Here is a 27,347-nt window from a genome sequence, read left to right as displayed (position 1 = left end):
ATTTCATGACATTAAACTTTGATGAATAAAAGATTGAGCCCTCTCTAAGGTTTTTTAGGAATTGGTCATTATCCTATTATGCATGCGTTATGTTTTTTTCTTCAAGACATATTACTTCCAGAAAGTGAATCAAAGTTTTTGATTCTGCAATCATTTATTGTCAAGAGTTTAGGTATTTATTGGAGTGGTATTTATGCAAGGCTCCCACACATCTCATTACACATATCACATATAGATCCACTTTTTTATTGGCATGAAACCAACACAGTTGTTTGTACTTGTGCTAATGAGCCAGAGCTATTAAACAAACACCCTGCAAGTATACAATATATACTCAAATATCAAATAGAATAAATCAGGCGTTCACGTTTCATCATGTAAACAAGCCCGTACTGATTAGCTGTGTGCTGCGTATTACTTGCTATCTTCTGACATACATTTAACATACTTTTAAAACAGAAAACAAATGTTTGATATTGTGATACTGGAAATTACAATATAGCTAACAACAAGTGTAACAATGTTCAGCAGCCTGGAAATCTCCCTCCAGCTGTCACGCCTAATGTAGGTTTGATAACACCTTGTTTTAACTTCACCGAAAAGCTTTTACCTCATTCATGGCTGTGCTTTTAAAGCCTGTGACAGGAATCACACCGCCAGAAATTAGCCCCCTGAATCGAGAATTTCATTTGAAATCAGGAAACGTTTTGATCTGAGAATCAACGTTAAATTGTGAATCGTTTTTGAATTCGAATGATTCAAAACCCCAAGAATCACATTTAAATTGCTACTTTATAGCTGAAAAGAATTATTGATATCTTCCTCAAAACAAAATGCTTTCTATTTGAAAATGGCAAATTGTATACCAGCCGTCGTTCATTCAAGCGTGGCCACAAAAAACAAAAAAACATGGCCCTGCCGTCTACATTCAATAACTTTGCAGTCACCTCACCCGGCACATTCCCCTCATGCATGTATTCATGTGCAGAGCGACCACAGATCCGCCACTTGTTCAGAATGCTCTTTTCAGTTAAGCACTTGCCAAAAACCTCTCCTATAGAAATAAAAGTAGCATATTTCTCTGTGCTCAATCATTTCTTCATTATCAGTGATACACAGACCACATTTTGTCAGTATTTCATTAAAATGCAAGTACAAACATTGGATATTGAAGTATTTCATCTTGTTTTCATCTTCCATTATTTCTTCTGTTTACGTTCCCTTTGCTGCTTCTTGTCTCGGTATCTTCAGCTCTCTCGCTGAACAAGAGATGTTCCCCTTCAAGGTGAGTGGTTATATAAACATTTAATAATAAATCAATAGCGTCAAACAGTGAGAGCAGCTTTCACAGCATCCATATCTCTTTCAGTTTAATCTCTCATTCCTTGGATGCGTATACAAACCAATCAATCCATTGGTAGCTTGAGGCTTCTAACACTCTTAATCCAAAGTCTAGGGCGATTAAGAGGAACCCAGCGGACGCCAGTCCTTCAGGGCGGCAGGGATGAATAAATGGTTAAATGGGGTTGATAGAATAGTTGGACGAAAGGATGGGAGAATAGTTACAGTGGGACAAAATGTGTGTATGTGTGGAGAGAGAATGGGCGTATGATGGATGGATAGAACGGGTTTGAGAGAAGAATGCTGAATGCATCCGTTCCAAGTCATTGGATAGGATAGGATATATACTTTATGAATCCCCAAGGGGAAATTATTTCTCTGCATTTAACCCATCCTTAGTTATTAAGGAGCAGTGGGCTGCAGTGATGCGCCCGGGAAGCAACTGGGGGTTTAGTGCCTTGCTCAAGGACACTTCGACTTGCAACAACTAATGGGGAGAGCCGGGATCAAACCGACAACCTTGGGGTTGCAGGACGACCCCCTTACCCCACTGAGCTACAGCCGCCCCATTGCTGTGTAATTTGAACAATAGAAGTTATCTCTCCCCTCAAAACAGAGCAGGGTAACTTCCATGGACATAAGTTGATAATGAACATACAAATACAATAAAACACCTGTGCTCAGTTGATGATGCAGATATTCTTAAATGCTATGAGGGATAACCAACTGGTATCCCACCACCAGCTCTTGATGAAGAGAGAGAGCTATTGAATCAATGCCTGAAGTGCCCATATATACCCTTCTCTTCATCTGTTTGTCCTTCTGTGAGACCCCCCCGCCCCCATGCATCTATTGCCCTGGTCGGCACATCTAGTCTCTCTCTTTCTCCAAGGTGTCCCAGACATCCATGCGCGCCCGAGCTGGCAACTGCTGCTGCTCGTAGGTGCTGCCTCTTGCTCTCTCTCTCTCTCTTGGATCTCCTCCCCTCTCTCGCTATCTCTCTCTCTCTCTCTCCAAAGAGACGCGGCAAACCTCCTCCTCACCAGCCACTGTGCGTGCTGGGGCTGACACGAGTATCCGCATACGGAGTGTGGAGTGGGGACCTCGGAGTGTCGTTGCGCACATCCTCGGTTCATTTTTCTCTCCCGATAGCCTCATATCTGTCTGACCTGCCTGACGCAGAAAGGAAGCGTGCGGCTTTGGGAGATCTCTTTCATCGCCCTCTCCATCCCGGTCTCTCTCATCGCGAAAGGAAACGGGAGACAATTACGGAATATGCTACCTCTCCGCGCTAATCCCATGTGACATTTTTTCTTCTTCTTCTGCTTCTCATTTGGTACCTCTTTCCCCCCCTCCAACAAAAGTCGGTGGCTTCGCTTGGTGTTTTGACGTCGGTGACATTGAAAGAGGGCGAAGTGGAAGAAAGAGACCCCCCTCGCCCCCCCCCCCCTAACAAAAAAAGCCTCTGGGCAAAATGGAAGTTTTGGCTGTCGGCTGGGTCCGCTGAGGCTGCTGCTGCTGCTGCTGCTGGGTTGGTGATTGGTGCAACGGATGAAACTGCGTCGCCAGGTCTGAAAGGCTGGGGAATCACGGGTCATTATAGCAGGACCCGCTTTTCCAGATAACGAGGTTCTCCCTCGCGCTCCTGAATGGGTCCAGGCTCCTCCATCCCAATGCGCAGCCACGTCCTCCAGCCCTCCGGTTCGCTTTGACGTTTGGATGCGGCGCGTGTTCTCTGCGGCTCAGCGTCTCTCCGCTCGCCCACGATAGGATTTCATGTTGGGAGGATTTTCAACAGGGTGCCAGTCTGTGACGACACGGGAATCTCTACTTATTCTCCTCTTCAAGACGAGCATCAAGAATATATCGGGGGAGAGATAAAGGGGATTTTCCTAGACCGCCCTACAAATGGACTAAAAAAGAAGGAGCTTCGGTTCTCGGGATTTTAACTCCGTTCGCTCTACTTCAGAGAGCTTTTTCTTTTTCTCTTGTTTTTCGGAGGAGGTATTTCTGGACAACATGAAAGTTATCTCGGCTCTGTTGCTCGTCGCGGTGTGTTGGAGCCAGGAGTGGAAGTCGGCGCTCTCCGATTCAATCATCCACATCGGTGAGTTAACTGCGCTTTTCTCCTCCAACTCGCGGCCACATGAAGGATCTCTGTGCGCCACTCTGGAAACCGACTGGAGGGTTTTTAAAGCATTAATGTGCCCTGCGCTCTTTTATACACATTGGTGGCGACTTATTTGACGCCCCGTGGTATTTAGCTGGCATTTCCTTGAATATAGACCGTTGCATTCAAGACAAGTGAGTCTTTGGAGGCTTCTGGTGAATTACCGATGTCTCGGGCCATGATGGTAATTCCGTTTGAATGAAGTTTGCATTTGAGCTTATTGAGCATCAGTTGCGCAGACTGTCAACTCTATTATCTCAGCATTGCTTTCTGGGCGCTTATATGAGGTGGTGAATATAATTCATGGCTGTATGGGTTGATCAATAAAGGCGAGCATGTCCGATAACAATGTGTGTGTGTGCGCACAGGATGCGAGAAAAAACAGGTGGTTTATGGTGGCGTGATGTTTCCTCGCGTGGCAGAGAGATTGCCCATGATGTCAACGAATGTCCCACTTGCAGGTTTCCCTGAAGCACAATGTGCATGAGCAGCTTCTATCGTGAGCTAGCCCACTGCAGTGCCTCGGGAAGAAGAAGAAAAGAAGAAGAGGAAGAAAAACGTTTTCCGCCGCCACCGTCTTAGTGTGTGGCACTATTGCGTCGAGTGTGCTTTCGACGTCAGGGAGCGTGTTCTGTGAGGAGATGTAGCAGCGCGGTGAGAGAGAGGGAACGAGAGAGAGATGGAGAGAGAGAGAGTCTTGCAGGATGTGATGAGGACACGAGGTGGTGGTGGCCACACGTAATTGTTGCGTTGCATACCTTGGTGGCCTCCAATGGGCAGTAGACCAGAGAGAGAAAGAGAACACAATTGTGTGTGTGTGTGTGTGAGAGAGAGAGAGAGAGAGAGCAAGAGAGAAGAGAATGAGAGAGAGAGAAAGTGTAAGTGTGTGTGTGTGTGTGTGTGTGTATCAGAAAGCGAGAGAGAGACACAAACGTAGAAGCACCCCCCCCCCCCCTCTCACACACGTTATATGTTATAAGCCGTCCATTTCCACCACTGCATTATGCTGCCAGGGAGAGGCTGTTGTCATGAGGCCCCGGCCAGCTGAGTTCCTGAGCAGACCCCAGGTCAGTTTAGCGACCACCTCATCACCGTTAGTCACGCTGGATCAGTTGGATGTCTCCTCTGGGCTGTGGACCAAGCCGATGCTTCATCTCAGACTTACACCAGTTGCATGTCCAACCGAGTGAGGTTTACACAAGTCAAGTACGTATTATGTGGACCATGGAAATGCAGGTGGTGCCTGTGAAATCAGGTGGACACCTCCTGTTGGAGAAACCAAACGTCACGGAGGATGCCTGCTAATAGATATGGCTTCCTGTCACGTTTTGTTTATACATATTCACACATTAGGTTATACAGACGTGTGAGTGCAGTACAGGCATGCTGATGGAGTATTAGCAGAGAGATTTGTTTGCATACGCCTCACGTCGCATACAGGGTTGTGGGCTGTGGTGCCGGCCCAACAGGGGTGGCAGTATAATCCACTGGTTGGAGAGATCACCCCGTCAATGGATTTGAACCCAGCAGTGGCCACGTGTTCTGCAAGTGTCTCACAGCGAGACACGTCAGCTTAACCAGCTCATGGACTGAGAGTTTCTTTAGAGTGTTCGCGATGTGACGTCTTCGGCTGACGAAGACGAAGACAGGGATTTTCGTCTGTGCATGCAAACTGCACCGAGGTTCTTGTCATCCACTGTACCTGTTCAGGTTTCTATATCGGTGGACTCTATTGTTTTTTTATCTAGACTGGGGTACGATATTGTAGCTTTCAGACGGTGTCTCGCTATAGCTTCTTGGTCGAGACTCCGAGAGGTTGACAAGCAACATGTACGCTTCCTTGAGGATTTTGCAGTCTGGATTTATATACAAAGAGAAGGGTAAACATTAAGATGCTAGATATATTGTCAGTAGGTCAAGCTAGGCTGTACAGCTGTGGGATTTATACAAGTAGAAGCTCTCGAATCACCTCCAGTTTTCAATATAATCCATACAATCCCCAAATATATGTTTGAGATATCCTAATTTAGTGACATGGACAATGAGAAAAAAGAAGCTCTTCCTCTTTGACCCTGTAATGCAAACCATGCCAGTGAGTGGTTTCCAATTAGTAGAAAAGACAGTGGGAGCAGTGTAGTTTATTGGTCCGCTGAATACATTCCTTGTTAGTTACAACTTAGCTTTTACCCCCTGCCTTCACAAAGCACATGTGCATGTCAACGTGGAGAGGACAAAGGATCCGTGTGGGCGAGTCCTCGGTGTGATTTCATTCATTTACATTTCCCCCGCTCACTCTCCCCCTTCCATCTTATTTCTAATCAGTATTTCACTTCCCAGCTAGACACAAGTACGTTGAATCACAACACAGGGTTACCTCCCAAAAACAATACTCATTTGTACACTCCTTATCCCCACAGCAGTTACACATGTGTGTATGGATGCAGTGGAAACAAGTACAGGAAGTAATATGTGATTTGCTATCATTGTTTTTACACATAATGTGGTATTATTTCAAGGAGAAATAAGCCACACTAGTTTCTGCACGTCAGACAATGCACAAGGAGAATTATGTATGGATGATCTCTCTCTCTCTCTCTCTCTGTGTGTGTGTGGGGGTAGCATGCATCATATTGATTTAGGACTGCATGAGAAGCATCCCATTGACATGCCACAAGTAATCCTTCTTTAATCTCTTTGTTGCTGTTAAAGATGGAATGAGGGGAAAGGAGAGAAAGCGACACAGGGGCCGGGAGATGTATATCCAAGGCAGAAAAGATGGAAGACAGAAAGTGAAGGAGAGAAGGGGGGGGGGGGGAGAGAAAGTGGTCTTTGTGTTGTGTTCGTCTTCCATTTGTATCTGTCCGCACTGAAAGCCTGAGCCATCTTATCACTGAGTAGCCTTTATTCGTGCGATAGCAAGAGCAGTGACCAGCTGAAGTTTCCATCTGACACTGTCCAGGCATCGGATGTGATGGTGGAAGCCTGACCTGCCTTGTGTCTCTCTCTCTCTCCACATCTCTGTCATGATCAGCATGCAAAGGAGGAGTGGAGTTCTCTTGCCTCCTGGCCCTCTCTCGTCCCCGTGCGCTGCATGCCAATGGCCCTCTGCTGCACGAGGGCGCTTGGTATGGATTCTGCACATGTGTGTTAAAGCGAGAGTGTGGAAGTGTTTGCGGTCGTGTGCATTCTTGATTAGCTGCGCTCAGAAAGCCACAGTGATTTAGCAGCCATATTAAGTCCTCACTTGGAGGTCGGTCAGGTCTTTCGCCGTGCGGCGTGTCACAGGGCGTCCACGGGCCAACCATGCAGCGCAGATGAGGGGAAGAAGCGAGCTAATGAGCTCAAACATCTATTCCACACCGGGACGCTTCTTTCACGCACTATTCCGATACTAATCGCTGAGATACATTATATTTGAATTGTCCTGGCTGTAGAGATAAATGACATCATACTTGTATGCACATTTGTAATGTAAAGAGCACGAATATTGAAATGAATATTAGATGGCGACATGTGACACAATGTCTTTAACCTGTACAGACATATATTATAGATACCCATGTGCTTATCGCGCCAGATTACATCAGAAGTAATGTAAGGTCCCTTTTCTTAAAGAGCACGTCTTTGTTCTTTTATTAAACTAAATGTCTGTTATTGATCGTCTCTACACGCATGTCATTCTGTCTCTACGTGTCGCGCTAACACTTCTCAGCTCTCCGTCTCGCGCACCGCAAAGCTCTCCGATGCCGGCGTGTCTGCGCGTATCGGTGCAGAGCAAAGAAAGTCACCTGCACCCCCCCCCCCCCCCAGACATATTTAATTTATCATACGTTAAAAATACTATATGGCTCTTAACGAAATATATTTAGAAATATTTGGCTTTTATGGCTCTCCCAGTCAAAAAGGTTCCTGACCCCTGAAGTAGAGGTTCCCCTAATATGTAATATTGCAGGCAATCAATAACAACCACTTTAGAGTTGATACAGTTGTGCAATTTTGAATGGAAGAGATTCTTAAATATTCACTCTCAGTCCATGCATGCTCCGTCATGTCATTCCATTTTCAATGTGGCCTGCACAAATGTGATGTGCTCATGTGTTTTACCTGAAGTCATAAAGAGACCCGGCGGGCTTCATTTATCTTGCAATGCAGCATGACTTTTGAAAGACGACACAGTGTGCACATGAACATCAGACGACGCTTCATATGTAAATCAGTCACTGCTGGGTTTTTACCATTTTGTAAGTATTTTGAACAAAATAACGTCTAGCCAAGATATTTTCTTTGAATCATTGACAAATTGGATCCATTACTGTCGACTCATTTATGAAGGCATCCGTGTAACACATGCGTAGTACATCCTCGCTGTGGTGATGTAGGAATACCAAGAGATTGATTCCCGTGGTTCCAATAGACCTTTGTGGTCATAAGTGAAATGTGACACGTTATTCAATTTTATTCAACCCTTAATGCGCATATATATATATATATATATATATGAATGCGAGAGATAGAGAGAGAGTTATTCTTTGGATAGCCAGTTCAGTTGAGGTGATGAAGAAGGGAGTGAGGGATGGACAGAGCAATTATTGTATATATGTATGCAGTGTGTGTGTGTGTGGTGAGGGGTGACTCTGTCATTTTAGATCGTAAGAGTTGAAAGACAGAATGATAGGTTTCTATTATTTGTCGGTTGAGGAAATAAGAGGGAAGAGAGAGGGAGATTTGTCCTGGCATGGCCTGTTTCTTCCTTTCTATTTGGTCCTATTCTGGTCTTTTCCATGGAGAAGGATTTTAGTGTGTGTGAATGGCTCCTCCTGCCAAGTTTTGTGCACAAGTCTCACAGCTATCAACAGCGCTTCCTCTTCTGAACTATCCACTTCCGTTTGTGTGCATGGGCACACGTGTATATCTTAATCTGCAGTTATGCACCAATTCAGAAGAGAGGGGGCTAAGCAGCGTGTATGAAAAGCTCCACTTCTTCTCATGCATATACATGTGCGTGTGGCGACAGACTACCTTTGACTGGGTAAATGTAGCACCTCATGTTGGTGTGTGCATGAACACACACTCAAAGAAATGACTCATTGGATGAACTCAATTAAATTGTTGGCAGGTTTTCCATCCAATAATTATATGCAACTCCAACTCAAATTTAGCACATCAGTGCAATAAAATGTAATTAAGTTAGTCCAACTCATTTGTATCAAATAAATCTCAAATAAAATAACGATATTCATTAAATTAAATTAATTTGTGTTTGTCCAACTCAAAATATAAACTAACTATCTAACAAAATATGCAAACTCCACACAGAAGGACCGCCCCGACTGGGAATTGAACCCACGGACCTTTGGCTTTGAGGCGACGGTGCAAGCCACTACACCACCGTACAGCCCTGAAAGTGTCTTCACCTCATGCAAACAACTGATTTTCAGAAGGCGCATGCGCAAAGGGTAGTCCTCAATGAAACACATTTATTTTGAGTTGATATGCACACCATCTAACCTAAATAAATCTAATAAATGAAAGTATTCATACATTTTGTGTTACACCCATTAAATATAAATATCTATTTTTGTAATTGATTTATTTAAATGTATCAAACAATATTTAAATGTGTCACCTCGAAGAAGGGCTTGAATCGTTTTTGTGAGTGTAACCTAAATAAATCTAATAAATGAAAGTATTCATACATTTTGTGTTACACCCATTCAATATAAATATCTTCGTTTTGTAATTGATTTATTTAAATCTATCAAACAATATTTAAATGTGTCACCTCTAAGAAGGGCTTGAATCGTTTTTTTGAGTGCAGGTGTGTTATGCACATGTGTGTGTTTGGTTTGTGTAATATTTGGGACTGTTGTGAAGGAAAGAGTCAGACAGCAGCTCTGACGTCTGGACATGGTAACTGAGGCAGAACCCTTAACCGGGCCACAGAGTGAAGGGGGGAACATGTGTGTGTGTGTGTGTTTTCTGAGGTTGAGATGGACTGACAGGTAGCTGTGAGAAGAAGTATGATTGCTCGTCTGAGGTTGACTGCAGATGTCGGAGAGGAAAGACAGCCCCGCCCTGCCCAAGGTGCTCCGTCTCCCCGCAGCAGTCAGTGATGCAGGTGGAGCAGACCAGATGGCTCGGGAAGGACTTGGACAACAGAGCCCTTGTTTCCGGATGATTGTATTGTTTGTATTTATCCCGTTGACACGCACAGAGTCACGCGTGTTCAATGTCAGCTGAGGACAAGAGCCTTTGCTGGTCACCGGAAAAGAGTCAGCGTGCTTTCCTTTGGAGATTGACTTTGACTGCACGTGTAATCTATATGCATGCATGCACTTACACACACACACACACACACACACACACACACACACACACACACACACACACACACACACACACACACACACACACACACACACACACACACACACACACACACACACACACACAAACAGTAAGGGCTCTGTCCTCTGAACATTGTGTTTTGAATGGAGACATTTGCAGACATTTACTGAACCACAAACTCCCTTCCGTATGTTGCATAGGAGACACACTGTACATGCTCGGTGACCTGTATTCAGGATTATTTTCAAAACCAGTGGGGACATGTCATGCCACGCACAGCTGTCTAGCCTCACGCTGATGATGTCATCACATTACTTGGCAATTACTATTCAAGAGACGAGCGAAATCCCAATACGTTGAACGAACAATGAAACTCGGTGGAATAATACTATTTGTACGCACCCACAAACCTGCAGTGTCTCCAGTAAGAACGCTCGATTAGGTCGATGGAGTCATGCTTACGTTGAGAGAAGGATGTTCTTGTCAAGGAATAACTTGACTGTCAGTTTTCTCATGTCTCTGTGTGTGTGTGTGCGCATTTCAATGGTGAAATGGTGTGTATGTGTGTGTGTGTGTCGGTGCCCTTGTTTGGTGCTCATCCATTCTCTATGTCCTACATTCTTGGAGTAGAGTGAATCTTTTCCACTCTCTTTGTTGTTTCCCAGGTGTTGTCGTCTGTCTCTCTGGAGCAACACACACGCTGCGTTCGTCTTCCAGTAATCTCCGCTGTGTCTCACTTGGTTAGAAGGTGCCCTGCATGTGGATTAAATGTGCATGTGTGTGAGCGTGTTTATGCATTAAAGAGTGTGCACACTGCCTGCACTCGCAGGCATCTCAGGGTGTTCGTTTGTCCAGACCGCTGTCTTTAAGGGCGCAGGCAGCGGGGGCGGGTTTCATCAGGCATACTGCATATATGGGAGCTATTTGTTCCCTCTACTCTGAATTATTTCCTCTTCAACCAATCGTGGGCCGGCTGCTATTCACAGTGCTATAAAACACATAAAGCATAGCATTGGCATGTTTGTTCAAAGTGAACACACACATACACATACACACACACACGCTCACACACATACAGGTGCACTCAAGAACTACTCTCACATAGGCACACTCAAAATGTCACTGTTTCTCTGACTCACTCACTCCCATTGTATCATTCGTTCTTTCTCTTTTGCCTCTGCCTTTCATGCTTTTTTAATTACTTGTATTCTCTGAAGAGCGCTGTTCTACCTCTGTACCTGTCTCTGGTTTCATCTCCACCTCCTCCTTGATGTTTGATATGATGTCAGGGAGTACACCAGCAGCGTCAGGACTAAGAGGTGTTCATATTTTTGTAATCACTCTCTAAACACTTGGCAACATGTCACAAAGCTACCTGCATGTGCCCAGCCGGATTGTAGCTTTTAATCTTGTGTCGCTTTCGGGTCTGAAAAAAAAAATCAACAAATCGAGTGTGAGAGCTCACTAAGAGCAGACATTTGCATATGTTTTCAATATTCTCTCCACGGTGTGCTGACCGCTTTTGTTCTTGCCCTCCATTAATAATTGAAGGATGTCGCTGCTTTTCATGCCGACAATATACGATTTCTGTTCAACTTCTTTCATCGGAAATCTAAAGTACGTGGTCAATAGATGGTGTATGATACAAAGTTTATTTTTGTTCAGTTGATTTAATGTCTGGTACTGCAAATCAGATTAATACCCACTGTGCTTTAGCCATGGCCTTACGTAACCCTCATGAAATGACCTGCTAGTGGTGCATCAGATCACAACATTCATAATTCATAACTTTCATTTCTGAGTGATGGATCAGTGTCATTGCGTTTTAAAGATCAATTTTTTCAACTATTCAAAGGTTTCTTGCCAAAAACAAGATTACATTTGAACATATAATGATCACATTATAATTTACCTTTGCCTCAATGGAGCATGAACGCATCATTATGGAACTGAGTGGAGCATCGTTAGCTCTGGTGCAACGGCACTCGCTCCCCTCCCGCCGATTAAAACACAGACTCGTTGATCGCAGTGTTGCATTATTCCACCTTATGAACGGTGCAATTAATCCGCAGCTCGTGTGTGTTGCCAAACCGCGGGGTGTGATCCGTACTGATCACAGATCAACCCCGGCTGTCACAGTGACCCACCGCAGCCGGTGGAGCAGAACATCCCAAACACATTTTCACGCTTGCTTTTTCGTTGCTGCTGTGATCTGAAAACTAATCTGGAGGGTTCACCGAAAAATAATACGTGTGTGTACGTATGAGCTCACATGCATGTTCTCACACTGAATGCCCGCGGCTGCGTTTTGTGTATAAGATCGGACGTCTTGCAATCGCCACTAATCGGGAGCACCTGGTTTTCAGCTGTCAAGCTCCTAATGTAACAGTTTAGCTCCACGCCTTCCTTTTTGTAATAGTTGTTTTCATCCTGTCACACCATCTCGTCAATCCAACTCCCCTCACCTGCCTCTGATCACTCCCTCGTTAGTCCCTCATTCCCTTCACCTGGTCCTCACGCCCTTCTCACCTGCAGCCCATCCCCTCATTAGTCCCTCACTATTTAGCTCCCTCACTTCCACTTGTCCTCTGCCAGATTGTCTTGTGTTTCCGTGCCAAGTTCTCCAGCGTTATTAGAGTATATTCCTGACCTGCCTGTTCTGACCCTGCCTGCCTGCCCTGACCTCTGATTCTCTGCCCCTTTTTGGACTTGTTTGCTTCTTCGACTGATCTCCCGGTTTTGACCCAGCCTGTTTCCAACCAAAGACAGTATTCTTTGTGACTCCTGTCTGAGTCGTGCTTTTGGGTCCACTCTAATAGCGCCGTGACACCTAATTGCTTCATCAAAAGGACCACAGCGGCAGGGTTGGCTGGCATCACTGTCCACACATCTGGACAGAGTAGATGAGAGATTTTCTAATTTTACCGTCATCCACCAAGTAACGAAGCAACTCATTGCCGATTGCTAGCGCTCACCAGTATTTATCTGTTAGCTAAACAGATACGTTATAACCAGCAAACATTGTTTTAACTTTTTACATTAATGTCCCTCAAAGGTAACGTTTGGTAACGTCAACTTTATAACTAAGTTAACATTATCTTAACGTTGGCAATCAAGTGTAAGGTAAGCACACAACTTGCTCACGGTATGGAGAAGTGCTCGTCTTCTTTTCTAAATCTCATTTCATAATATGCCAAGACGCAGCGAGCCTTTAAGTGGACACAAAGTGTTACCCTCAGTTCCCACACTCCCAGTCTAAACAAAAGGGGTATCGATACGAGAGTAAAGCAAAACACTGCTGTGGACGAGGCAGCTGCAAAAACGTATTTTAGCCACCTAAATGAAAGACCAACCTAATAAAAAAAAAATCAATATCCGTTTAAGTTTGAATCTATATTTAGAATATTGCCGCCACTTAATCTTGCCATCAGACAGCTTTTTCTGATTGGCAACCAAACTGAAAGTAAAACTTTTCTATGTTCAATTCACAGCCACAGGAGTTAATACAGGGCTCTCAAGTTTTGAAGACAGGCAAGAGTGACATATCCCCCCCCCCCCCCGGCCACGCCCCCATTATGCCCGCCCCGCCCCTGCCGTATGCCCACAGACCAGCAACCCCCCCCCCGCCCCTCAATGCGTGACACTTGAGAGCCCTGTTAATATTCTACATATATAGCGTACACTGAGACATATTTTAGTTTATTTAGGCGTGTGTTTCGGTTAAGTGTCTAAAATACTTCTTGGTGCTGCCCACGTTGGCAGCAGTATCTTGCTTTGCTCATGTTCCGGTGCTCCTGTCTGCTTCGCCAAACCGTGCCAACCATTAAAAAAGGTAATGCAATGACTACGAATAACAACCTCATACAACCCCACTTCAAAGCACACAAACTATTAACACATCCATAGAAGCAACAACAACTCTCGAGCAGGTTGAATAAAACTCGCTTTGTATTTACAGCATTGAATTCCATTGGGACTGGTCGCAAAGAGGCTAGCATATTGATTATGGCTGTACCTCTATGCTGATTCCACCATTAGGGTAATAGTTACAGCATCCATATTAAAAGGGGTTGGATGTTAGGTATTGAAGGTATGAACGACCTGGGAAATGCTCCCTTTTTTATGTGTGACAAGGCTTGACCCTTATTAAACCGCCTTCTGTTCTAGATGTAGTTGTAATGCGTTCCTGGGAGTCATCATTCCTATGTGTTTTCCAACTGAGTTTTTTTCTATCACTGAAAATTGTTTCAATCTTCTAACTAAACTACTTTAACTTGTTGTCACAGTTCCCTTTTGCCCGTCTGTCTTCATTTGGCAGAGATACCCGTCATGTAGAGCATCAATATGGAGTAAATATTGATGGTTTTGTTTTTTGACTTTTCTTTTATGTTTTACTGCATTAATGTTTCAATCCTGACATACTACATGTTCTCCTTTCCTAACTCATCTTATTTACCGACTGTCTGTTTGACAGAACAGATGTTTGTGGGGAAGCAACATGTTGATGTCTCACTGGTTTTTGTTTTGGAAGAAGAAAGGAAGGTTTATAATGTGTTTGGCTGACCACTGCTGATTATGCACGACTGATAACTGTAGTGGCAGTACATTGAAATAGAAAGTATTAGTAATATTGTCTACTTCTTTATTTAAAATCTACAGTTCTGGTCACTTTTGCATTTTTGTACTTTACAGATCTCAAAAGATTTTTCATGGCAGACATGCACAGGTGGAACTCATAATATTAACGATGGCTCAGATTAGTTTAAGTGTCCCAGGAAGCCGTCTCAGTGAGTTATCGTGCATAATAACTGCGCCCTGGGAATGGCCGAGCCACCATCGGTGTTATTAATTCAATCTGCGTTCCGTCATCTCTTTTGTCTTCCATGGAACAAACTTGAAGTTTCAAACACAACATAGTAAGAATTTATAATACTATGTTTAAATCAATGTCAAAGATGTATTATTACCTTCACATTGAAAATGCGGAAGGTTATGTTTTGATCGCTGTGTATTTATTTATTTGTATGCGTGTTCCTCGCATAACACAAAAAGTTTTAACCGAATCGCATGAAATTTGGTGGGATGATTGGTTATTATCCGAGCACCATTTGATTAGATTTTGGGATCGATCGGGTCAAAGGTCAAGGTCATGAAAAGGTCAACATCTTCTTTTTACCATAGCACGGTCAATTTTTATCCAATTGGCATGCAACTAATGCCAAAATGTTAATAATTCAATGCCCAATCTTGTGATATGCGAAGGTATGCGCTCTACCGAGTGCCCATTCTAGTTCACAATTGCGACAATACAATGTATCATGAAGCAACGTTGATGTACACACATGAAATGTACACATGGCCACACAGCAACAATGTTCTACTCCTATAAAAGAAACACTTTGGTTGTAAAGTATTTGAATCTGTAAGACGTATGTTTCTATGAATGCTGCAAGACCATTGCAACTCATCTCGATCAACAAGTCTTCGTTCAGGCTGATCGGATGTTGCTGCAAAGTGTTTCACAGCTTGAGCACACAATGTGAACTTCAGGCAATGTGTCGCCCTTATGTTAAGAAGAGACGGCCCTTTCAAACGTTTACGCTCTATGCGCCAAGTGAAAGCATCACTAATGCAGTTGAATCTACTGGCACTGTAACGGCAGTCATAAGACAATGTGTGGACGAGTATCATTTGAGTCTCTTCATGTTGCGTACTCTCATTACCCTTCAAAGCACATAAAGAGAGGGCGAGAGAGTGTCTGCTGATTTTACCTTTTGTTATTTATAACCAGTATTCAATCGATTGGAAATATCTCTTTGCAGTATTAAATAAAAAGAATTAGAACTGGGTTCTAGTAATCCTTATGCAAATGTATTATTCAATTACAATGTTGTCCTGAGCATAAGTTTTGTCGCTAAATCTTAAAAAGTTAAGCTGCAAATCCTCTTTAGTCTGAAGGTCCAGCTTTAATCGTCAGGATATTGTTGGTTTTGCTCCTATTAATTCCACTGTTTCCCGGTGACCCGTGTGTGCGCATAAATGCTTGAAAGGAAAGGTCACTCTGTTTTGTGTTTCATTCCTAAGTCATCTATCTGTCATTATCCAAAAACTATAATGCACGTCCTCACACCCACACACGCAAACTGGCACAAATACTCACATAGTGGGGAGTAAGCAGAGTTTAGAGCAGGACATTCACAATAGGACAATGCTGTAATTTAGGAAATGTTTAGTAGTAGGAGGGAGCATGACTGGATTAGAATGATGTGGCTACAGGGCAGCGAGAGTCCAAAGTCAATGTACAGCATTAAAGTGGAAGTGATTCAATCTCAGAGAGCCGGGAAATGAATGTACATAGTCTAGCTCCTTTCCACTAAAGTGATAGTTTGAACCTTTTCGTGTCCCTTGTCATGGATTTATGATGTTTAATTGAATCCATGTGCATTTTATGTTGTATGAGGATTACATTAATGCCGGCAAAGGTACGTCCTCATTCAGTGTCACATGAAGGTCACATAATCTAGGCTGGAACGATACATCCAGGCTTACTAAGGCATGATGGAAAAATGTAATCTTGCATTTGTAACGCAAGATTCTCAGAGGAAATCCTATTTGTGTAATCATAAGTGTCCAGATTCCATTATTTAAAATAAATGTGATTAAAACAGATTTCAAATTGATGAGTTACACTGGAATTGTTACATGGGATTGTGATAGCAGTGCTTCAAAATGCAAATGTCTTGTATTTCTGCCTGCATGAATATATCTATATGTACAGTACAAACACTATAAGTCGTAGAGATGGGCAGTCAGCCGTTCACACACACATTCACAGACACTCATCTCTCCTATTTCGGACCATCCTGTCATGCTATGCAGCTCGGGAGAGAAGCAGACTATGAGAACAGACAGTATTATTTTTCTATCTCTACGAAGTCGCCGAGGGTCATGCCCACTGGACAGCCGTCTAACCCCAGCACATTACTGTGCAGTGAAACCGAAGTACACATGTATGCATGCTCACATACTGTATGTGTGATATTTGGGTCACTTAAGTGCACCGTGCTCTGTACAGTATATTGTAATCTGTGTGTGCTTACATGTGTTAACATATAGTGCATATATTATGAAAGTGTGCCGGGGTATGTGTGCGCATGTGTGTCACGACGCTATTAGAGTGACCCAAAAGCACGACTCAGACAGGAGTAACAAAGATGACTGTCTTTTGTTGGAAACAGGCTGGGTCAAAACCGGGAGATCAGTCGAAGAAGCAAACAAGTCCAAAAAGGGGCAGAGAATCAGAGGTCAGGGCAGGCAGGGTCAGAACAGGCAGGTCAGGAATATACTCTAATAACGCTGGAGAACTTGGCACGAAAACACAAGACAATCTGGTAGAGGACAAGAGGAAGTGAGGGAGCTAAATAGTGAGAGACTAATGAGGGGATGGGCTGCAGGTGAGAAGGGCGTGAGGACCAGGTGAAGAGAATGAGGGACTAACGAGGTGATCAGAGGCAGGTGAGGGGAGTTGGATTGACGAGATGGTGCGACAGGATGAAAACAACTATTACAAAAAGGAAGGCGTGGAGCTAAACTGTTACAATGTGTGTAATATGCTTTTGTGTGTGTGTGTGCGCACATGGAGTCCATCTCTGTGAATAGATGCAGTATGCAGGGGAAACACTGTACTGTGTAATGGGCCTGAGTTTCCTGAGGGGGAACATGTAGTCTTACTAGAGAGAAACCGGAGAAGCAAGAGGTTAGATAAAATGTGAAAAGGGAGCCAAAATTATGCATTCCATTGGGAAGTGTCGAACCAGCACCTAATTATGTAGTCTGCTCACTTGAAATACTGTTTAAAAGGTCTGCTGGTCCCATCAGGTTTATTTGATTTGTCTTGATTAAAATTTCATCCAAGTAGTCAGAGAGATGTCGATGCAGCGGTTTTGACACATTTTGACAATAATTAACAGTCAGTAGAGGGAATGACCTTCAATCTCTGGTTATGCCATATGCAGAGAATAACTCCATTTTGTCAATGAGTTCAAGGGTTCGGTGTCACTTACATTTCTCAGAAATGTACTCGTCGATTGGCTGTCAAAACCGGCACCGGCCTATTTTTGCCGATGACATCACTCACGGTTGTGTCAAGGGTTAGCCCGAACCCTGTGACAGCAAAAGGCTCGGCGGGAAATACATCCTCTTTGTAAAGTGGAAAAGAAGGTCCTTGGATTTTCTTTGTAAAAGACCAAAGAAAAAGACTCTGTGTCGTCCTTGTGACAATGTGTTGGGCTGGAATGCACAAAGTAACAGATGTCATCGTATAGCAGCAGAGAGATATTGGAGGGTTTTTGTTGATTTAGTAGTCGGTGCACAGCAGGACAAGGAAGAGAAAGATGTCCTTGACAGCCAAACGTTGATGTTACGCTTTAATCCAAAGAGCAACAGCATGTTTGTGCTGTGGCCTAAAGACACATGGTGGGATGTTTCTGCTTCATGTGCTTGCTTTTTAGGTTGTTATGCAATGGATAGTGACTGTAGTCTGAAGAGAATGCCTTTGGCAAAGTGAGACGGGAAAGGGAGAGCACATACTCTTTCAGCACCACTATCTCATATCAGTTGAGTGGGGCCCCTGCCTTTTAGGTCTGCAGTGCACACCGCTATGTTGAAATAGTTTCACTATTATTAAAGAAACTTACAGGTCATTTCATGGTTCAAATATGATTTGGTATTTTGGTATTTGGTGGCGGTTTAATTTAAAAGTTGTAATTTCCAGAGAAACCAGGGGGTGCCATGACCTGTATGATGGAGAGAAGGGGGGGGGGGGCATCTTCCTCTCCGCCCTCTCAGACAACTCTCTGATTCTTCAAGGCATCATGAACTGATGATTATGTATCTTGTAATACTGACTTGTTATTAATATAAAGCGTGTCAAAAATAATTCATTCCTTCATGTTGACCTCATTATTTTTGTCTGTAGCTCCACACATATTGCAATTATTGGTGATATATTTTTTTGTCTGCACTTGTGTACGCTGTCGCATTATTTTAGTGAGTATGTTGCACAAAAAGAATAAACAGACCGCAGAAAAAGAAACTGGAAGCGACAGAACAAAGACACAACAAAGCCCAACGCCCGGTGTCGGCCTAATTGAACGAATTCTAGGACAAGGAGGGGAAAAATAAGTTGTGAAATCAAATGTTTAGTCAATTGTAACACCTCATCCTCCAGGCTTTGGATGAGAATGCGCTTTGTTTTCCTGTTTTTCTTTTTCTTTCTGTTTCTTTTTCTTTCAGCAACGACAGCTTTTAAATGCTACAGGTACCAAGTTCAATGGGATGTCTTCCCAAACCCCCTAGAAAGCTTCATATTGTACTTTTCAGGATAACAACGAGTTTATTACATTACAATTGAAATGGGTTTTAGATTTAACGAGCTCCTATTCAAGCTACTATTTCGATAAAGGAATCACCCTAACTGACCTCGAAAGATGTTCAGTAAATGTAACCAGTGCCAATGACTGGATTTTCATGAGGCCGGTAAACCCCTTCATCTGTCTGGCAGGACATTAATGGGACTTGATGAGGTGTTGTCAGCTACCTGCTTTGCCAAAATACAGACGAGGTACTGCTGGCGCTTGTCATTGGCATCACATGTGATGAAAACAGCCATCTTGATCAGCTTGATCTGCTTGACTTGACTTCTGATGGCAAATGGTCCAACAGCACCGCATCGTGTCATCATTCTCAGAAGCCAGACACTATTGCTGGCTCTCACTGATCAGAATATTTGAGCTATCATGCTATTTAGATAGTACTATTAAGTAATTCAGCTAATTTCCGGACACAAGTTCCCCAAGAAGGAATTATCTCAAATGAAATGGAAAGACACATTCGATGGTAATTCATATTGAATTATTCATTTATTTTGTGAAAGGTCAACATATATCTGCATTGCTGACACCGCAGGCCGAGGCTCTTGGAGTCACTTTGTAATTCACGCTCAAGCAATAGTAGTTCACTGGAGAAAGAGTAACAATACAACTATGTAAAACTACTTAATTTGAAGGTCTTCTTAAGTAAAATACACAAGTATTAACAGATTATTGAATTTAAAGTGTCAACAGTAAAAGTGCATGTCTATATTGCTTATAGTTATATTATATGGCTATATATTTATATACAAAGTTATGTTGTTGAGTCAAATGAATCCTAATCAAATAAATACATTGGAGTGATGAGGTCGTATGACAAACCCAATGTTTTTTCGTTAATCGACACCAACTAAAGGTTCAGTCGTGGATACTTTTTCTCAAATGACATCAGCCAAAGATGTCGCTAAATTTAGGGGCCTGGCTCCCTCACAAGGATTACACAACTGAGGGTTTTGATAATACCTTTTTTTCTTGAGGGGTGTGGGGGTTCTTATTTTGAATAAAGTATGACATCTTAATCTGAAATAAAGTAAAGTTACTAGTTACTACAGCTGTAAGATAAAGTAGTTGGAGTGTAAAAAAGAGAGAACACATTTAAATCTGTTCCTTTTGAAGGAGTATACGTATATTATGTTACATTTGGCTTATTCCAATTACTAAGAAAGCACACTTTGTTATTACTATGCTATGTTACTGTGTACACTACATACCATTCAAATCTTATACATGCATTACCAGGCCCTCGACCACAAGTCAAGGGCCATCTAGTTGCATTACATTGGAGAGGAGACAGACACCTCTATGGTCGATATCCACGACACATAACTCACACCAAAACAATCTAGATTGATAAATAATGCCTACAGGTCAAATGGAAAAATCAATTGTTTTTATTTTGGGCTCCCGAAATCCATGATTTCAAAGCCTTGTCCAGCTGTTTACTGATGTCATGTTTAATGAAGAGAAAGAGGGAGAGATATACAGGCAGGTATCTTCTTTGTGTTGAATGTGCTGTTTAGACAATTTCGAAAGTATGTTGAAAGTATGTTTATAAATGTCACGGGAATTCACAGCTAGAACATAGCGGCAAGACTATGCTAACAATGCTAGCTCTCGGTGTCATGCTATCCTTGTGCCTCATTGTTTTATGTGTTATCTCTTTGTTTGGTCTGTTCCAGTCTTACAACGACCAATCTTGTAGAAAACGGAAAACACGGCTCAGCTAAAATAGTTTTAATTTCACAGTAAAGTAACAACACAAGTGATTCAAACTATAGTTTTTAGTCTTCATCACTTTCAATAACACATTTTTGCTGCTTCTGAATTTCCTCTTGGCTGTTGATGACGATCAATATCGCTCATTTTGAAAATGACATAAGAGGGCAATACGGATCCGTATCAGACCAGGAGGGCAATACGTGGCTGGCATGACGCCCCATGAGCCAATCAGAACACTGGTACTTTTGTTGCCATATAATAATTCATCTTTATTCATAAAGAAAATGTAAGATAGCTGTCAAATCCTGCCCAGAGGAAACGCAGGTCGAGGACAGCTTCACTCGTGTTATGCTACTTATGCTTCAACACTGTCACAAAACATTTTGGGCAATGGGTGCCCTTTTTTTGGTTTGAGCACCTGCCCCCCAAAATGTCTGTGTACGTGCCTGGTATAAAGTAACATAAACAAGACACCAAATAAAATGCAAATACAACACAATTCTCAGCAAATTAGAACAAACCCAAAGACATCTTTATTATAGCCGAGGGATATATGAATGAAATCTAAAGACAACTACAGAATGTGGTAGTGACATGAGACAAAGATAATTCTTTTGAGCAAAGAAAAAAGTGAAGTGCTTTTTGCCTTCAGCTTTTGTCGAAACCATGTGCCTTCACTTTAAATATATCCTCACTTATTTTTTCATCTCCCTCTTTGTCTTGGGCCTCATAAAATACTACCTTAACACCAAACAGAAAGTCCAGCGTGAGGCCTTTTACTCCCTCTTTATTTCAGACCAAATACATTATGGGAGGTCGAAGCAGCATTTTCAATTATTGAAACTGCTGTAGCCATTTCCTTCTCAATTATGAAAGAGATTGAAAAAGAAAATGACCCAACGGGGAGATACAGCGAAGGAGAAACAGAGAGTCAAAGAAGATAGTCAGGAAATGGAGGAAAAAAGTCAAACAGTTTTTCAGGTATTTCCTTTCTTCTTTGGCATGTCTTTATATCTTGTAGTGTCTTTAAAAGGGTCGATGTGATAGACACTGGAGGATCAATGTCTCACTGTTGGCAGACACTCAAACCAAACTAGAAATACAATCCGGTCTATCTGAGTACTTTGCCATGGTAATGTTTCTCTCTCAATGTTATGGAACGCAGGAAAGTCCAAAACAAGGGGACAATTATTGCTATAGGATCTAAATAGGCTAAAATTGGATGAGGCACTGTCATATAAGGCAGAAGGAGCTCTCAGGTGTATCAACAGAAGCTACAATGAAATGGGAAACACAGCTAGCAGGTTGTTGATTTTCCAACTCCAGAAACCACAATCTAACCGTGCAGTTCCTAAAGTTCAAAACCCTGAATCTAACCGTCTGGAGACTGACCCTAATGAAATATCAGATGTCTTTGTAAAATATTACAAACAATTATATAAGATCCAACAACAAGAATCAAAGAAAGAGAAAATAGAAAGGTTTTTGAAACCCCTCAAAATGACAAACATGTCAAACCAGGAAACAATTAAAGGAGTAGATCCCATCACACAAGATGAAATAAAAGAAACCAATGCTAAACTAAAAAAAAACAAATCACCGGGAACAGATGGATTCACTGGAGAATATTACAAAGCCTTTGTGAATGACCTCACCTCTATATTTTGCAAAATATATAACTATGTACTAAAAATGGGAGATCCACCGAAATCATGGTCTGAAGCCATCATTACGGTCCTACATAAAAAAGGAAAATATCCCATATAATGCACCAGTTACCACGTAATAAGCCTCTTATGTGTAGACTATACAATCCTGATGTCCATCCTAGCTGCCAGAACCCAAAAATATATAAAAAAAATAATAAAACCAGACCAAACCGGATTCATCCTAGGCCGTCAAGGAACAAACAACATAAGAAAAGCCCTACATTTACAATCAATAGCGTCAAGAGACAGACAACATGCAATGCTTCTCGGCTTAGATGCTGAAAAGGCATTTGGCAGAGTTGATTGGTTATTCCTGGAACAAACTTTGATAGAGAAGAGATTCGGTGAAGAATTTGTTCGCTGGATCAACTTTAAGTACAGAGACCCAACATCCAGAGTCAGAGTGAATGGTCACTGCTCAGAATGTTTTAAGGTGGAGAGGGGCGTGAGACAGGGGGATTCACTGTCACTCAAACTCTTTGTACTTGGTCTTGAACCTCTAGCAGGAGCTTTACGCCAACATATACACATTCAAGCAATAGTGGACAGAAGTGGAACAGACCATAAAATAGCTCTGTTTGCAGGTGACATTTTGCTTTTTATAAAAAAAACCTCTTCTCTCCATTCCTGCACTTATGCAATGTCTGCACCAGGGACCTGCGGTCGGGATCATCATGAGTAAACAAAGTTTTTAAAAAAAAGTAAAAAAATAAATAATGATAACATCAAATTTATATTAATATTTGTCCACCGATCTTTATGTATGACTAATTTCGAACATTTTATAGTCAAAATTGCTGAATTTGCCTATTTCCTGTTCAAATACAGGATGAAACGAGAGTTGAGGCGACGAGTCGAGCCTCACCTCTGATTGCGCAATCCATCACAAGCTGGGTTGATGCATGCAATTGGCCCGTGCGGGTTGCCGTATCTCTGCATGTCGCCAATATAATGTTCGCAGATATGTTTATTTGCCCTGATTTCCCACAGTCTGGCTAAGGTCTTTAACCATTACAGTTAAATGTTTGTAAGTGATATATTTAGTTTTGCTGATGGGAAATAAAACCGCAGTGAAAAGGCGCAGGGTGAGGCAGATAATACTCTGCCTCACTGAAGCTCGTGAGCCACCGGGTACTTGGTGCTGCTTCTTCTACGCTGAGGCGCCAGGCGAGTCAAGTCCGTTTGTTTTTGTGTTTTGCTTCGTCAGACCGCCAACATGGAAGACGATTATATATCTGAGCTTAAAAATGTCTCAAAACTGGACTTTCAGTCAAAAGTGGACGTGATTAACACAGGTAGACCAACGCCGGAGCTAAAAGGTTTGCTTCAAACTTTTTCTTACCTTTACATATCTGTAATATGTACCGTGTGCGCGTGTGTGTTGTGTGAAGAATGCTGATGAGACATGAAATAACCAGTAGCCAATTGAATAAGCTACCCTTTTCTGTTTATATATTTTTATCTGACACTAAAGGAGTCAGTGCCTCACCAACCATGAACCTCACCGCACGTCACTGGTCTGCACAAACACGGCTCAGTATCGGGCGATAACATCAATGAAGACCAATCAGAGGTGATGATGATATCCGGAATCTGGCCAACACAGTTCAATGAGGATGTTTCCTTTCACTGATATAAACAAGGATTTTGATATTAGGGAATTCATATTACACCTAGCTCCACACAGCTGTTTGAGAATGTGTATGTGGATATGGAATGTTGTGTGTAGTTTTATATGTAGATATAGATGGTTGTGTTTGTGTGAATGGTTGTGTGTATATGTGGATATGGAAGGTTGTGTGTAGTTTTATATGTAGATATAGATAGTTGTGTGTGGATGGTTGTGTGTATATGGATAGTTGTGTGTGGATATGGAATGTTGTGTGTAGTTGTATATGTGGATATGGATGGTTATGTGTACTTGTATATGTGGATGGTTGTGTGTAGGTGTATATGTGGATATGGAAGGTTGTGTGTAGTTGTATATGTGAATATGGATGGTTATGTGTAGTTGTATATGTGGATATGGATGGTTGTGTGTAGGTGTATATGTGGATATGGATGGTGGATGGTTGTGTGTAGTTGTATATGTGGATGGTGGATGGTTGTGTGTAGGTGTGGGCGTTTGTTGAGCTGGATGTTTGTGTGTGTGGAGATTGGCATTTGTACTCGCGGTGGACCGGACTATGGATACTGATGCTACCTACCTTTGGATATGTGCTGTTTGTTTTGTTGTGTATATTTATTTAGATGTCAAAGATTACTCTGTTTTGTTGAAAATAAAAAGTTATAAAAAAAGGAAGGGTCAATATGAGGTCACCGAAGAGCATGACTAGGAATGTAATCACCGGTCTGCCCGGTTGTTCTTATTATCTCTAACATCTCTCTAGTTCTCTGTATTTTTCTCCGTCCTTTCTCGCTCCACCAGACTTCGTGATGAAACACGGCTTTGTTGTCAGTCTGCTCACTGAGAGACAGGAAAAGATTGACGTATTGTGCACAGTGCATTGTGTCATTGTTTAGACGTCAGCTCTTTGCATTAGCTTCATCAAAGGATATATACTGTAATGCTGAAGTGTTTGGCAGAAGGACGGCTTATTGACTTTGTCCATCAAATGACAAGTTAGACTCTCTCAAGCATCACATGCTGGATTTGGTGAACCAGTGAATGGTGCATGCTGTATAGCACTGTGGGATGTCGGCTTTTTGTTAAATGTTAACTCAATGATGGACATAATAATTTCAGCTAGTTGGCTTTAAAAGGAATATATAAAGTATGTCCTTTCAAATTGATGTTTTTTCTATTCTGTGGAAACATTAGCGGTGCCATTGCAGCACTCAACACATAGCAGACATACCGCACCGTCTTTTAAATGGAGTCTTTGTGTATGCATACATCGCTGATGGAGCCACAGGAAGAGCACAGGCAACAACGGCACATTGCTAAATGTGCTTTGTGACATAGTTTGAGCAGGCAGATAAAGCAAGTACAAAGCCAGTTCATCCTTCACACCAGAACTCCTCTCTGTGTGGACGTTACCGGCACATGCACCATTTACTGCAATTCACCAAAGTAGAAAATGGGCAGTGGCACACACACACAGCTGTTAGACGATTACAATCAGCGGCCACATGCTGTTCCAATGTGGATACTTCAATTGTTCAGGTAGGCATAAAGAGAATTGTGTATCTATGTGTTCAATAACAGAGATATACTGTATGCACGCTTTTGCATTTCACTTGACTTACTGACAATAACATTTTAAATTCATTACCTCCCATTAATATGTAGGAATAAAACCCATTTCATCAAAGAAAACGTGTCACTTTAAAGCAACCATGCACAATTTATGGCCATACACATGTTATTATAATACAACTAGCAGCGTTGTGGTGTTCCGGACAATACAAAGCCATAATTTGCTTCATACAGTTCCATGGTCATCTGTTTCCTTATGAAGACATCATACATACTTTACCAGCTCCTTCAGTTCTTATTCAGGTTGTGCTAAGATCGGGCAGATGCTCATGAGACATTTATGAACTCTGTTCTTTAAATGAAAAATAAACAACGAGATTTGAAATTTTCATTATCTTTGAAAACTTCCTGTTAACCTTTTTTTATTTGAAAACCTTTTTATTTGCTTTCTTATGTAAAGCAATGAAAGCCAGCCTGGAGAAGGGAACAATACATTAAACCACAGCTAGGAAAAGGGACAGGGACTGTTAAAGAGACTGGAAGAGAGACGTTTAGAGTTTATTTACACAGACATGCAGATGGGAAGAGCCGTCATATTCAATAGCATATAGATCCATCATGCACGATTTCCCAAAAGCAGTGTTACATTGAAAACGTGTTCCACTGGCATGGCTCGTAGAGGAAAATGGCTACAGGGCAGAAAGAGAAGGATTCGAACAGTCAAATGTTATTAACACTTTCGATTCAAAACTGATTTTTAAAATTGAGAAATGTTCATGTCAGACTGAAAAACAGCTTTTCTGGATTATCAACCAAAAGCGCTCTCAAAACTCTCGGTATGTCTGCTGGCATTCATAGTGTGAGATTGACCAAAGGAAAACACACAGAAAAAACTAAACTAAAACTAAAACGATAATTATGTCATCATGTTCCAAACATTTCCTCTAACTGCTTCTTGTATCCATCGCAAACTTGTTATTGTTTTCCAACGGTGTGAAGCAGATGCTACAGATGATGTAACAAAGCAACAGAAGCGGTGCTTTAAATTACTCAATGAGACGGGGAGGGGAAAGAACACGGTGGAAAGAATTAAAAGGAAAGAGGACAAGAGTTGTTTTCAGAAAAGGTAAAGGCAATAATTAAATAGATGGAGATGGGAAGCTCAGTAAATATGAGCAATTTATGACAATTAAAAACAATTGTAATAGAATCAGGCTTTGGCCAGACAGCCATCATAGTCAGTGGCCTCAGTGTAATTCAATAATATTTAAGACTATACAATATCCAATATATTGAATAGAAGTGTATGTATAGAAGTAATGCATAAATATATAAATGTATATATATACAAAATAATAAATATATATATATATATACACTACCGTTCAAAAGTTTGGGGTCATCCAGATAATTTCGTGTCTTCCATGAAA

The 27,347-nt window shown here is 42.0% G+C and overlaps 1 protein-coding gene across 1 annotated transcript in view; it reads left to right on the top strand.

Annotated features, from left to right (window-relative positions):
- The first annotated feature begins 3,360 nt into the window (after nucleotides 1-3,360).
- grid2 (glutamate receptor, ionotropic, delta 2) overlaps nucleotides 3,361-27,347 on the top strand; it is a 470,134-nt gene continuing 446,147 nt past the window's right edge. The window contains exon 1 of the mRNA XM_056418710.1: nucleotides 3,361-3,448. Within this exon, the coding sequence (XP_056274685.1) occupies nucleotides 3,361-3,448 (88 nt within the window). The remainder of the gene's footprint in view (nucleotides 3,449-27,347) is intronic.

The sequence above is a fragment of the Pseudoliparis swirei genome, chromosome 7 (genome assembly GCF_029220125.1).
Source record: "Pseudoliparis swirei isolate HS2019 ecotype Mariana Trench chromosome 7, NWPU_hadal_v1, whole genome shotgun sequence".
NCBI classification, from domain to species: Eukaryota; Metazoa; Chordata; class Actinopteri; order Perciformes; family Liparidae; genus Pseudoliparis; species Pseudoliparis swirei.
The sequence above is the reverse complement of the archived record's forward strand: the minus strand, read 5'-3'. Positions and strand labels throughout refer to the sequence as shown.